The sequence below is a fragment of the Drosophila persimilis genome, unplaced genomic scaffold (genome assembly GCF_003286085.1).
Source record: "Drosophila persimilis strain 14011-0111.01,24,50 unplaced genomic scaffold, DperRS2 tig00000652-arrow-arrow-pilon, whole genome shotgun sequence".
NCBI classification, from domain to species: Eukaryota; Metazoa; Arthropoda; class Insecta; order Diptera; family Drosophilidae; genus Drosophila; species Drosophila persimilis.
The window spans coordinates 1,068,412-1,082,593 of NW_020825329.1; the positions used below are offsets into that span (position 1 = coordinate 1,068,412).

At 40.7% G+C, this 14,182-nt stretch overlaps 1 protein-coding gene across 3 annotated transcripts; it reads left to right on the top strand.

The window, feature by feature from the left end:
• The first annotated feature begins 4,492 nt into the window (after positions 1-4,492).
• Positions 4,493-13,938, top strand: LOC6601995 (host cell factor). Of its 3 annotated transcripts, none has more exons than XM_026990958.1 (12): positions 4,493-4,894; positions 4,973-5,282; positions 5,342-5,553; positions 5,625-5,813; positions 9,337-9,488; positions 9,575-10,891; positions 10,953-12,128; positions 12,192-12,417; positions 12,481-12,647; positions 12,711-12,980; positions 13,043-13,406; positions 13,489-13,938. In XM_026990958.1, the coding sequence occupies exons 1-12, from the start codon at positions 4,579-4,581 to the stop codon at positions 13,632-13,634; spliced, it is 4,845 nt and encodes a 1,614-aa protein (XP_026846759.1). In that variant the 5' UTR covers positions 4,493-4,578; the 3' UTR covers positions 13,635-13,938. The 3 variants fall into 3 exon arrangements, with proteins under 3 accessions (XP_026846759.1, XP_026846760.1, XP_026846762.1); XM_026990959.1 differs by having other exon boundaries at positions 9,337-9,482; XM_026990961.1 differs by lacking the exons at positions 4,493-4,894; positions 4,973-5,282; positions 5,342-5,553; positions 5,625-5,813 and adding an exon at positions 8,998-9,060 and having other exon boundaries at positions 13,489-13,929.
• The last annotated feature ends 244 nt before the right edge of the window (positions 13,939-14,182 follow it).

Below are 14,182 nucleotides of genomic sequence, written 5' to 3' on the forward strand. Positions count from 1 at the left end.
TATTCTATTCAATTTCCTTAGGGTATGAAAATTAGTGTTGCCGGTAATCATTGTTGTCAACCGGTTATTCACCAATAAATACTCGTAAGTGATCTTCCGTCGAATATTTCCAGCTATATATGGAACATTTAGCAATGCCCACATAATTTTATACGATTGATGAATCAATTTTCTACTTGATTGGCTTATTCTAAATATTCGCTTGTATTGGATTTCTATATAACGTTTCAAATTAAATTTAATAGATTGATGAAATTGACAAAATATTCCATTATTTACCGATATACCGTAAATATACCGTCGGTTCAATTTTGACCTAAAAAATACCGAAACATATTAAAAATACCGTAAACGGTCACCCTGGAGTCGAGTTGCTAATTTCTTTTTTTAGATTGAGCATGCCCGATTTTACGATAAAACATGCGTCAATAATTTCAAAATATACCGTAAATATACTGACGAATTATTTTTATTCAAGTTCTATTATATTCATCGCTTCTGATATTCGACTATCGGCCCAGAACTCATAATTTTATCCGATCGATAAATCAATTTCCTACAAGACTGGTTAATTTTAAGTTCTCATCTTTATTGGATTGTTTATAACATATGGTTTAAACACAAAGGGTCAACAACCATTTCCACCAAATTAGTTGTTATTACATGTTCCCTACATACTAACAACACCGTTGCTACATATTAACTACATTTTTATCTAATTACCAAAAGCGACATCTGAGGGAGAGAAGTGTTCGTTTGAAAAATGTTTGACCGGTTTTTTTTATATAAGCCCAATGGAAGTGCAGTATGGAAAACCTCCGTTATCCACTTTTGACAAGACTTTTTTTTAAACATTTTTGAAAAAAAATAATTTTAAAGGTGTGTGAGCTAGACATGGTGTTTAAACTGGCAGCGTCTTACGTTACCCTCAGAAACATACTGAAATATACCTTCTCATTTTCAAAATATACCAAAAAATACTTATGAAGAAAACATAGCCCAATTAACCCGCCTCTATTTAAACAAGCGAAAATCTTTAGTTAAAACGCGGAAAATATTACTGTTTTTAAACCACGATATTGTTCACCTGAACTGTGATAAAATTCTTCAAGCTTAATAATATTCGTGCCCGTATATAAATACCCACTGGACGACTATGGGTTATGCGGCTCCTTCTCTGATCGGAATTTTAATATTCTGTTTGATATCACTAGCTAGATAGGACACACAGCACTGAACACATTATTTCATTCGATAAATTTATCAATTTTCTACAAGATTTGATATTAAAGGCTTCGTTTTATTGGGTTGTGTCTAAAATAAATAAAACGTAGGGAACAGATACCGAATCAAACCGAAGAAGAGAACCAATCGGTAGAGCTGCGCGCCAAAATATTTACGTACATTTTTTAAAAGGAGAATAGAGCACCAATTAATAAATTAATATTTAATATATAGTCCAGTCTGAAAAAAAACCGAAGACGAATATGCTCTTCCATGCGAATATGAAAGACTGCAGTACTTTGTTAATCGACACCGCTATTTGTAGAAGCTTTGAACAGACTCTGACAGCTGCTTGTCTAGGTTATCATTATCTTATCTCAGTTATTCTGCACTGCACTGCGGCGTTGCGATAAAGTAGCGTAGCACAAACATTTTCATACACTTCCAGATAGTTTATCTTGCACATGTAAATAAAGATTCTTACCAGATCAGTACCTATAATATTATTATTATTTCCATATCATGAAACTAATATATATATCTAGCTAATGTGCCCATTAAGCTGACGCCCGGTTTTTGATGATTTACAGTGTGGTACTTCTTATTTTTAAGCCGGTGGTGGTTTGTTTTTTAATTTAAGTCTCTTAAAGTCTTAAGTCTCTTGGGTCCTCCGAATAAGGCGGAGAGAAACTTGGATTAAAACCGTATTCATACCTGATTTTGCGGAAGAACGTTGAGAATTATAAGGCTTATGGTTTTGTCGCATCCGGACCGCTTTCTTTAATACTTTTAACATATTTTGTTTCTTTAAAAATAATCACAAACTTTTGTTGGAATACTTTGATTTTTCTGCATTTTTGCGCTGACTTAGTATAAAACTCAGATTTCCAGTATATTGTATGGTTAATAGGCTCACACTGAGGATATCCCGGGGGAACAGTGTGATTTTTTAACAGACGTGAAACCCCGACTCAAACTGGCGCCATACATATGTATTGGAATCCCTTAGAAATTTCAGCAGCTCTGTTTGGACGGACGAGGAAACGCGGGTTGGGATGTCAACCCAAACGTCGGTGGAAAGCGTGACTGCTACCACCGGCGGGCACAGGGAGGAGCAATCCAGAGAGCAGAGAGAGTGCTGTCAAAAACACTCCAGCGAGCAAGTGACAACGCGGGCCCAAGGTGGCCACCCTCCAGCCGAAGGCGAAGGCGAGTAAGCCTAGAGACACTTCATTGTGGCCTTAATTGATCGCAGCGTCGAGAGTGGGAAGATGACGGCGGTGCAGTGGAAGCTACTTCACGCGCAGCCTGTTGAACCACTCTTCTCGCGAATGATAAGTTTTACATTAAGCTAGTTTACACTTGAAATATATACGAAAATATCGGAATTGTAGAAATTGTAGTTGTTCCACACCCTGAAGTCTTTTCTTTCCCGCCTACTAGTACGGTCATAGTTCAATGTGCCCGAAGACTAGAAAAAGGGAAGGGACCAAACTGAGCACCTCAACATATATACGGACGGCTCCAAGATGGACGGAGGAATTGGAGCGGAGCCCAGGCGCATGTTTGTGCCATCAGGAAAGCAACAGAGGTCGCTCTGCTTGAAGAACGACCACACGATGCGGTCAACCTATTCATCGACAGTCAAGCGGTGATACTGTTAGTGCGAATACTCCCAGGTCACTGTTTAGCTGCGGCGCACGCTACAAAGGAAATGTGATGAACCTGTCCGGCCCTCTTAGGGGCAAGGAGAAAATAGCTGGGCGCCCCGCAGCTAGCATAACTGGAAGATGGCTCCAAGATGGCCACAGAAACTACTGGCCAATACCAAAAACACCGCGAGTCTCAAGGACTTATAGATCCCATAGGCACTTCCGCGACGGTTCATAGCCCTATCCGGATAACTAAGGGCCTAACCTATATATATTTTTATCAAAACAACTAGCATTTTTTATTTATTTATTATAACGAATTCCAGATCAATGCGATTATAATAGGGAGACTTAGCGATACGGGACTTGACCGATTTAAGACGGTGTCGATTGAAGACGCGGTGGGGTCGGTTCAAGACTTTGTCGGATTGAAGATTGAAGAAGTGATTTCTAGATCAAGACTAAAATCAAAGGCAGGCGGCTAAATTTCCCGTGCCCTAATGCAAGCAAGAGCGCGACAGATTGACAGGGCGATAGATAAGGCGAAAGAAAAAATGACGCGATAGAAAGGCTGGATATTCTGCTGCCTTGAGGGAGCACATGTCATGTGCGTATATGGTGATACAGTGGGTACAGTGAAAAAAACGAACCGGATTTACATTATTGCTGCACCACTGGCTGCCATTTATAAATTATTGGGAATATTGTTCTGTGTAACATCGTCCTTTTTAAGAATTTTTAAATCTCTCTATCGGACTAAAATCAGCTGAGAATATGTTGTTTATCGAACTAATGCAAAATGTAGCAGGTTACAATGGTTGTACAACGTCTACACTGCTCGGCATTTTGTACATCGCAGAGTAAAAAGGCGTACTTCAAATTCGCCCTGCTTGTAGGAAATTGATTCATCAATCGGATAAAGTTCAGGGTTGAGGTTGCTAGCTAGCTAGTAATATTCAACCGAATATCAAAAACGAGGAATAGGATGGAACTTGAATACAAATAATTCGTCAGTATATTTTGAAAATAGTGACGTATATTTCGGTATAGTTTTAAGGATATTTCGATATTTTTTAAAATATCGATGTATCAAATATATTGACATCACTAGTGCTTCGTTGTATGGTTGTATGGTGTATGTTCGTTCGGCTTTTTTGCACATTTTAAATAGTGAGTTTATTTAGTGAGTTGTATTAAAACAAGTTATGCATTATTAGCATCCTTGGAATCAGGAGTTTGGTAAGAGACTGAAAGATATGAAAATTAAGCAAGTGATATGTAAACAGTTCGCACATAAAATATGAACAGGCCAAGTGCGAAGCGTCCATTCGCAGCATTGCCAGGCGAAAATAAATTGGTGCGCATATAGATGCTTTCAGTGTATATCAAAAATATTTTGGTATTTTTAGTCTGAGAAAATACCTACAGAAGCAATTAAATTTGTAAGAAAATATGTTTTTTTTTCATTGTGCATCCATGTATATGTACGAGTTTTTCTGCAATAGTCAATGTTGAAACAAATACCAAATGCTGCCAGACTTCCTAAATTTTTGATAACATTAAACATAATGCATATGTTGAATAAATTTTGATTATTTTTAGGTGAATTCGCGGTTTTTTATGATAAAGAATGAATCCTTGTTTCGTTTCATTCTACAATTATTAGAATTATATAGTGTAAAGGGTAAGAAAATACCACGACATGGAGAGTTCAGATTTCGCGGGGCCAACCAAAGGAGGAGTAGCAACAGCTACATCAGCTGAATCCGAAGATCTAAACAAGGAGCAAATATTGCATTCGGAGCGGCAAACAGCAAATGATATGGATACAGAGGAAAGTTTAGAAAGTAATGTAGCCACCAACTTGTCTGGCTTTCGGTGGAAACGTGTTCTTAATCCGACAGGACCACAGCCGCGTCCGAGACACGGCCATCGTGCAATAAACATAAAGGAGCTTATGGTTGTTTTTGGCGGTGGAAATGAAGGAATCGTTGACGAATTACATGTTTATAACACAGGTATTTTTAGTTCAGCATAATTTAAAAACATGCATTTTCTCACTAAAACTTCGTGTCGTGTCTTTCATCACATTGCAGTTACGAATCAATGGTACGTGCCAGTGCTGAAAGGCGATGTCCCTAATGGATGCGCTGCTTATGGGTTTGTTGTTGAGGGAACTCGGATGTTTGTTTTCGGTGGAATGATTGAATACGGAAAGTACTCAAACGAGCTTTATGAGCTCCAAGCGACCAAGTGGGAGTGGAGGAAAATGTACCCTGAATCTCCAGACAACGGCTTATCACCGTGTCCACGCTTGGGACACAGTTTCACAATGGTTGGCGAAAAGATTTTTCTCTTTGGTGGACTTGCAAATGAATCAGACGACCCAAAAAACAATATTCCAAAGTAAATAGTAGTTTCGCTAGAATGTGGACTCTGTAACAAATTGTTTTGTATTTGACTAGATATTTGAATGATTTGTACATACTGGATACACGGGGAGTTCACAGTCACAATGGTAAATGGATAATACCAAAAACATATGGCGATAGTCCGCCACCCCGCGAGTCCCACACTGGAATTTCGTTTTCCAGCAAAAACACTGGAAAATTGAATCTATTAATATATGGAGGAATGAGTGGCTGTCGTTTGGGGGATTTGTGGTTGCTTGATACTGGTAATATCACTTCATTTTATTAGCACTTGCTTAACGATTCTCATGGTATCGTTTGAACTATTTATTGTCAGATTCCATGACTTGGTCCAAACCACGCACACTCGGACAGGCACCACTGCCGCGCTCATTACATAGCTCAACGATGATTGCCAATAAGATGTATGTTTTTGGCGGATGGGTTCCCTTGGTAATCAACGACTCCAAGTCGACAACGGAGCGCGAATGGAAATGTACAAATACGCTTGCGGTCCTGGATTTGGGTACGTACATATAGTGTTTTTATATCATTACTAGACCTCGGATTTTGCATATTTTATTCATCAGCATAGTCGTGGGCTCATTATTAATTTTTGTTCAATTGATTTCCTTTGACTATATTTGAAAAGCACTTGGCTGGGGGATCGGAGGATCGGAGGTGCTGCGAGTACGAGTCATCAGAATTTTTCTATCTTAATCCTTTAAAAATATGCAAAATCCGAGGTCTAATCATTACTATACATACCTCCTGCATTTTGTGGTAGCTTTTAAGGCCCATAAATAGAGTAAAACTTTAATAATTAAGACTTAGCTTAGCTAATTCAAATATAGCTTAAATAAAATAAAATCGAAATTTGTATACCCGATACTTAAAATTATTATAGGGGTGTGGATGTATGTAACGTCCAGAAGGAAGCGTTTCCGACCCCATAAAGTATATATATTCTTGATCAGCATCAATAGCCGAGTCGATTGAGCCATGTCTGTGTGTTTGTCTGTCCGTCTGTCCGTCCGTTCGTCCGTCCGTCTGTCCGTCCCTATGGGCGCCTAGATCTCAGAGACTATAATTTCGTCCCACCCCCTTCCGCTATGGAGCTAGAGCAACCAAATTTAGTATCCACACCTCTGTTAGATCTCACTGTTTCAAGTGTATTTCAAAATCTGTGGCATCCACAATATTGAAAATACGAGAATACGAAATAAATACGAAATTAAACCCACAATCATAGAGAATGACCATATTTACCAGATTGCCGATCGGATCATTTTTATAGCCAAAAGTAACAAATCAATTTGCAGTTGCAACGCAGTGCCCGACGACACGTTCAGACACGTTTTCTGTATCTCCCGAACACACTCATTGTCGCTCAATATAGCCATACTGAGTATGTATCAGGTATAAATGTAGAGTTACGGTCGCAGCAGCAACTCATTTGTATTGAACTTTTAAACAAAATTTTGTTTTATTATTAAATTAATTTTTTAAATATAAATAAAAAAAATTAATGCATTTAATTATTTCTAAAGACTGGTATCAAAAAAATAAATATATATAATCATATTCTGGTTGTGGGCTTCTCCGATCCGAAAGCAGAATTACCATCTGATAGAAAACGAGGGGGAACGTTGTGAGTTGCTGCGGACACCGCAACTCTACAGTTATACCCGATACTAAGTCAGTATGGCTCTCCTCCGGCAGACGCCGCTAATATTAAGCGACACGACGAAGAGTGCGTGCGAGAGAGACAGAAAATCAGTCTGAGCGTGACGTCGGGCGCTGCGTAGCCAGTGCAAATTGATTTGTTTCTTTTGGCTATAAAAATGATCCGATCTGATCCAGATCAGCAATCTGATAGATATGGTCGTTATCTATGATTCTACGTTTTTAGTTTTCTCGAATCTGCAATATTGTGGATGCAACAGATTTTCGTCCTTTGTGTGGGCGGAAGGGGGTATGGCGAAATTTTGAGATATACGTTTTATAGTGAGATCTAACAGGAGTGCGGATACCAAATTTGGTTACTCTAGCGTGAATAGTCTCTGAGATTTGTGAATATCCCCAGATTTTCGTCCTTTGCGGGGGTGGAAGGGGGTGTGGCGAAATTTTGAAACAAACTCGGTCTCGGTCCGATATCTTAGGAGTGTGGATACCAAATTTGGTTGCTCTAGCTTTTATAGTCTCTGAGATCTAGGCGCTAATGTTTTACTCTAAGCAAAGCCGCCTATGCTACCTGTGTGTTAGAGAGAGACAGGGCGAGAAAAAATGAAATTGTTTTCTTGATGCTGGCTAAAATAATAATACTATCAATTCAGATTCTGCAGTCTAAAAGATATGGTCATTCTCTACGATTCTGCGTTTTTGGTTTTATCGTATCTTTAAAAATGTGGATGCCACAGATTTTCGTCCTTTGTGGGGGCGGAAGTGGGCGGGGCGAAGTTTTGAAATATTTTTGTAGCAGTGACATATCACAGAATTCTGGATCCAAAACATCGTTGCTCTAGCTCTTATAGTCTTTCAGCACTAGGCGCTGAAGGGGACGGACAGACGGACAGACAGACATGGCTCAATCGACTCGGCTATTGATGCTGATCAAGAATATATATACTTTATGGGGTCGGAAATGATTCCTTCTGGACGTTACACACATCCATTTTCACCACAAATCTAATATACCCCAATACTAATTTTGAGTATCGGGTATAAAAAGGGATCCTTGCGAGGGATGCGATTTGTTCAGAATTTACACGCAGAAAATGTTATGCCTCGAATGTCGCGGCTGTAGTACTACATCTAATAAAATTACACGGATGACAATTTCAAAAGCAACCAAAAAATATTATTTTTCAAGAATAAAAGTGATGGTCATATGTATGTATCTGTGAGATACATTTAGATCTGTAAAAATAAAATTTCGGGCGACGATGACTACCCAAATTTTTTTTATAAAATCAATAAAGACTTATTTGAATATAATTCTGTCCCGATAAAAGAATCTAAATGTATTAACAGTTAACTAATTTAACGAATTAACTTTATTATTATACCCAATACTTAAAATGAGTATAGGGGTATAATAGATTTGTGGTGAAAATGGATGTGTGTAACGTCCAGAAGGAAGCGTTTCCGACCACATAAAGTATACATAGAGCTAGACTTCTGTGATATGTCACTGTTACAAGTATATTTCAAAAGAAAACACAAAGGGCGAAAATCTGTGGCATCCACAATTTCAAAGATACGAGAAAACAAATAGAATCGTAGAGAATAACTATATCTTCTAGACTGCAATCTGAGCCAGATTGAATTATTATTATAGCCAGAATGATGGAAATAATTTCATTCTTTCTCGCTCTGTCTCTCTCTAACACACAAGTTTCATGGTTGTCTTCGCATATTGCAAAAAGTGAGCGCTTAGATCTCAGAGACTATAATATACCAAAAAAAAAAAATACCAACCAAATTTGGTATCCACACTCCTGTCAGATCTCACTGTTACATGTGTATTTCAAAATTTCGCCCCACCACCATCCGCCTCCACAAAGGATGAAAACCTGTGGCATCCACAATATTGAAAAAACGAGAAAATTACGCCCACAATCATAGAGAATGACCATATCAGATTGCCGATCAGATCGCATCATTATTATAGCCAAAAGTAACAAATCAATTTGCAGTGGCTACGCAGCGCCCGACGACATGTTCAGACACGTTTTCTGTCTCTCTAATGTTAATTTTTGAAGTGCATCTCGGTATTTTATAGCCACGTCTTTCCTTATTATTATTATTTCCTTGCCAAATTTAACCTTAGAGTCAATATGTCTAATTAAGAATTATAAGTGAATCCCATTGTCAAAATATGTCTGGCATTATAAAATTGATCACATGTTTTTAGCCATCAGAAAGATATAGAATATATACACACATAATTCTATATATTCTGATTAAGACGACAAGCCGATTCAATCTAGCTATTTTTGTCTGACCGTCTTTTTAAATGCACTTTGATTATTTTTAATTTTTTTTAGACACTATGACCTGGGACAATGTCACCTTGGATACTGTGGAGGAAAACGTACCAAGAGCTCGTGCCGGCCACTGTGCAGTTGGCATCCAAAGTCGCCTGTATGTGTGGTCAGGACGGGATGGCTACCGCAAAGCATGGAACAACCAGGTTAGGGTGAGATATTCTCCTGTTAAAGTTTTAAGAAACTCGTTGCATTCGAATATAATTTTAATTGATATACAACACACTCTCCTTCACAGGTTTGCTGCAAAGACCTATGGTATTTGGAGGTGACGAAACCTCTTTACGCAGTTAAAGTGGCACTTGTGCGCGCATCCACACATGCTCTTGAGCTCTCTTGGACTGCAACCACCTTTGCAGCCGCATATGTTTTGCAGATTCAAAAAATAGAGCAAGCAGCAAATCCGACCTCGAAGCAATCAGCTCAAAGTCTGGTGCAATATGGAACAACGTCTACAGTAGCCCCCCCAGCAAATGGCTCCGAAATTACACCGTCAGTTGGAGTCGAAGCTGCAGCTGCTTCATTAAAGTTTGAAAAGAGTCAAATTTCAGTGCTGCATCATGCGGCGGGGGCTGCGAGTGCATCCGAAGCAACCGTTCAGCCAGCAACAACTACGACTAAGCCTGCATCGGTATCGGGTAGCGTGGCTTTCACTGACATTTCGCAATCTCCATCACCAAACACACAATTGCAAATGAAACCCATCTCTCGATTGTTAGTCGAAGCTGCTGCTGCTTCATTGAAATTCGAAAAGAGTCCGGGCTCAATGCTTCAACATGCTGTGGGTGCTGCTAGCTCATCCGAAGCCGTCGGTCAACCACCATCAACTGCGACTAAGACTGCATCCGCACTGGCAAGCGTGGGATTCACTGACGTTCTACAATCGGCATCACCAAACACACAATTTCAAGTGAAACCTGTCACAGCTGTGGCCGGAACTTCTTTTACTGTACCAACATCGACGGTCGGTGTGCAACCGCAGATATCCATAATCAGCAGTACTGCGGTTTCAGTCGGAGGTAATGCTGCCACCACCAGTAGTAGCAGTGGCATGCTGCAAAAGTTTCGTCCCAGTGTAGCCCCTTCAAGAACAGGTTCCACCACAACAGCAGTAGCAACAGTAGGCGGCGGTGACACTATGGCTGTACGCGTGTCTGGTTCAATGCCATCGAACGTTGTGCTTAGTTCTTCGGCTTCAAGTGGCAGCCTACGCCTAGTACCCAACGTAACTGCATCTCAGACACTGCGCATAGCAACCACACATAGCACTGGGGGAGGCGCTGCAACTAATATATTAAAAACAGCACTACCGAGCACTGCTGTTCAATCGCAGCACACGGGACAGGCGACAACGTCAATAGGTGGAAAGCAGTACTTTATCCAAAAACCGCTAACCCTGGCCCCAAATGTGCAGCTTCAGTTTGTTAAGACGAGCAGTGGCGGCATGACGGTTCAGACACTACCAAAGATGAACTTTAATATAGCCAAAGGCGCTACTTCACAGAGTCTTTCGATTGCAAATCAGCAGTTGTCTGCTGGCTCCGCTCAGATTCAGGTAAGGCAAGAAACTTACCAACCAAAATACATTACTTGTAATTGAACATTTTTTCTTAAAGATTACTTCAGGATCACAAAAGTCGGCGTCTTCGGCTGGTTCAACAGCTTCATCAGTGGCAGGATCGACGACGTCTACTAGCCAGCATAATAAACCTATTGTATCTGGAAACGTACTGAAGCTTGTTTCGCCCCACGCAATGACCAGTGGCGGCAAATTAATCATGAAAAATTCAAACATTCTGCAGATGGGCAAGGTGACGCCAAACGTAATGGGCGGAAAGCCCGCTTTCGTTATAACAAACAAGCAGGGGACGCAACTGGGCAACCAGCAGATCATTATTGTTACCACTGGCGGCAGTCTGCGAACTGTTCCTGCCAGCACTGTGATGAGCACAGCTGGGACAGGAACGGGGGCAAGCATAGTTAGTATAGTAGGCTCTACGTCGACCACCACTAGTACACTACAGGCGATTGGTGCGCAACGAGCAGTGATATCCAACCAGAGTGGCGTCAAAATGATACGCAACATATCATCAGCACCGGGATCACTAGCGACAGGTCAGAAAGTGAGTAGCTCTCCTCTACAGCAAAAGACAGCACTATATATAGGCGGAAAACCGGTCACTGTAATGAGCACGAATGCAGGCGTTGCTGGATCTGGAAGTAACTCAAATAAACTAGTGGTTTTACCAGGGACAAGTGCGACCAACGTGGGTTCTACTACGACACTTAGCGCCAGAAAAAGCTTCGTTAACATTTTTAATGCCGGTGGCAGTTCGCGTGCACTGACATTGGCGACCAAGAGTGTGCCAGCCAAGATTGTGCAGTCGGCACAGGTACAGGTACAAAAGGATTCTGTAGCCGAAAAGAGCGCTCCGATTACGAATATAGCGGATACTGATCCGATGGACGATATAATAGAGCAGTTGGATGGTGCTGGCGATCTATTACAAAAACATCCTACCCATGAAGCCCAAGGGAGATCTGAAGAGGGGGTGAATGACGACAATGCCACATCTACGTCAATGTCAGCATCAGGCCGGTCTGAAGGCCAGTCATCTGCAAGTGGCTCAAGCGATCACAATCAAAGCATAACAGACCAACAAGTGGGCATTGTTGAAGATATTACCGGCGTTAGCAGCACTACTGATGCCAGGGAAACACCGGCGGAAAGCACCGAAAGTGTTAATAGCACTGAATCCGGGGAAGATAAGATGAATAGCATTGAGTTTACGGTAATTAGTGTTTTCTGAAGAGGATATGACAGCATTTCTCATTATTTTTTTTTTTTTTTAAAGGCGAAACCTTCATCATCGGAGAGTACCTGCAGCCGACCGACAACGTCTGAGACTGAAGCCGCCACTATACTAACAAACATTAAAGCTGGGGAAACTTCAGTTTTGGGGAGCGCAGGAGTCGGAAAGGATCCAGCCATCTCCACTACTCGTGGGGCGGGGGCCGACGGGGCTCGAGATACAGATGGCGATTTCAGTCAAGGTCATATATCTCATCAACACCAAAATGGTTTGTAGCCATTCGTCAGTGACATGGCACTGCTTTGATATTCATGTTATTTTCTCGTTTTAGTGGATGGCTCACATTTGGAGGCATTAGCTTCAGCAGCTGTGATGCAAGCAGCCACGGCAGATGCTACCGCTTCGATGAACTCTAGTCAAGTGGTCAAAATTTTGGTTGAACGATCGGGTAGTGGCACACAGCTAGCAAATGCAATTACTGACAATTCCCAAACCAATGTTTGTACCTTGACAAGTGCTTTACAGCAATCTGTTTATTAATTTACTTCGACTGCTTTTTAGGATCAGCAAAACGCCATCGCCGTTGCAGCGCAAAACACCTCACAGAACGATAACGATAAATGGCAAACAGTGGGGGTGTTCAAAGACCTCTCGCATACAGTTACCAGCTATATTGACTCAAAGTATTTCAACGATACTCTTCTCGAAAGTTTAGATGCCGATAACTTACCGGACTTTAATCAATATCCACGTGTCAGCTTAGATCCGGGAACAGCTTATCGCTTTCGGTTGGCTGCTATTAATTCATGTGGCCGTGGTGAATGGGGAGAGGTTTGTTTTAATTTAATTGATTGAAATTTGTATTTTATCTATTGCCAAATGCCTTCTTACAGATATCCAGTTTTAAAACCTGTTTGCCGGGCTTTCCAGGTGCCCCATCGGCAATAAAGATTTCAAAGGACGTTAAGGAGGGCGCTCATTTAACATGGGAGCCTCCTCCGGCACAGAAAACAAAAGAGATAGTCGAGTACTCTGTATACCTGGCTGTAAAGCCCACGACAAAGGACAAGGCGTTGACGTCTCCACAACTAGCTTTTGTGCGAGTATACGTAGGTGCAGCCAATCAGTGCACAGTGCCGAACGCCTCGCTTTCTAACGCACATGTGGATTGCTCGAATAAGCCAGCTATTATATTCCGGATTGCGGCGCGCAACCAAAAGGGTTACGGACCAGCGACTCAAGTTAGGTGGCTGCAGGGTAATTAAAGATTTAAATATAAAAATATATTTTTATTGCATCACCAATAAATGGTATCCTAAAATTTTTTAACTTCTTGTAGATCCTGCTACAACTAAACTACAGACGCCCGCAAACACGCCAAATTTAAAGCGTGCTCAGGACAAGACTTTCAGTGGCACAGGTAGCCCGGCAAATTCGTACTGTTCACCGCAAAAGCGTGGACGTAGCGGGGGCTTGCAAGATTGATCATCTAATTAGATATAGTCTATAGATAGGTGTAGAAATAAAGGGGACATGTCACCATTAAGATTTACAGTAAATACAACTGCCACCGCCGCAAAAAATACACACTAAAATCGAACCCATTTCAAATATATGTATATATTTGAGAGCTTGGGTAGAGCATTAACATCGGTGTGAATATATGACCTCCTGATGTGTATGGATGTTAAACACTTGCTATATAAGATGTTCACTGATTAACTTTGTGTAAGAAAATGACAAAATGAGAATTGATGAAATATTAATTATATAAAACGAATTTTGAGAATTAATTTTAACTGCTATTTCTTTTGCCGGACCTTTTGGGGGGAACGTTAATTTCCAGTGAATTTATTAGATGCATGTCAGGAATTCCAAATTTCGGATATCACCCTGTTCAGGCAAGAGGTACATGGCAATTTAGTGCTCCTTTTATATGTATATATACCTACATACATATATAGGAGATCCGATTCTGACCTCCCGCGGACCCAAGCAAATCCATCTACAAGTGATTTATTTCTTTAATCTTA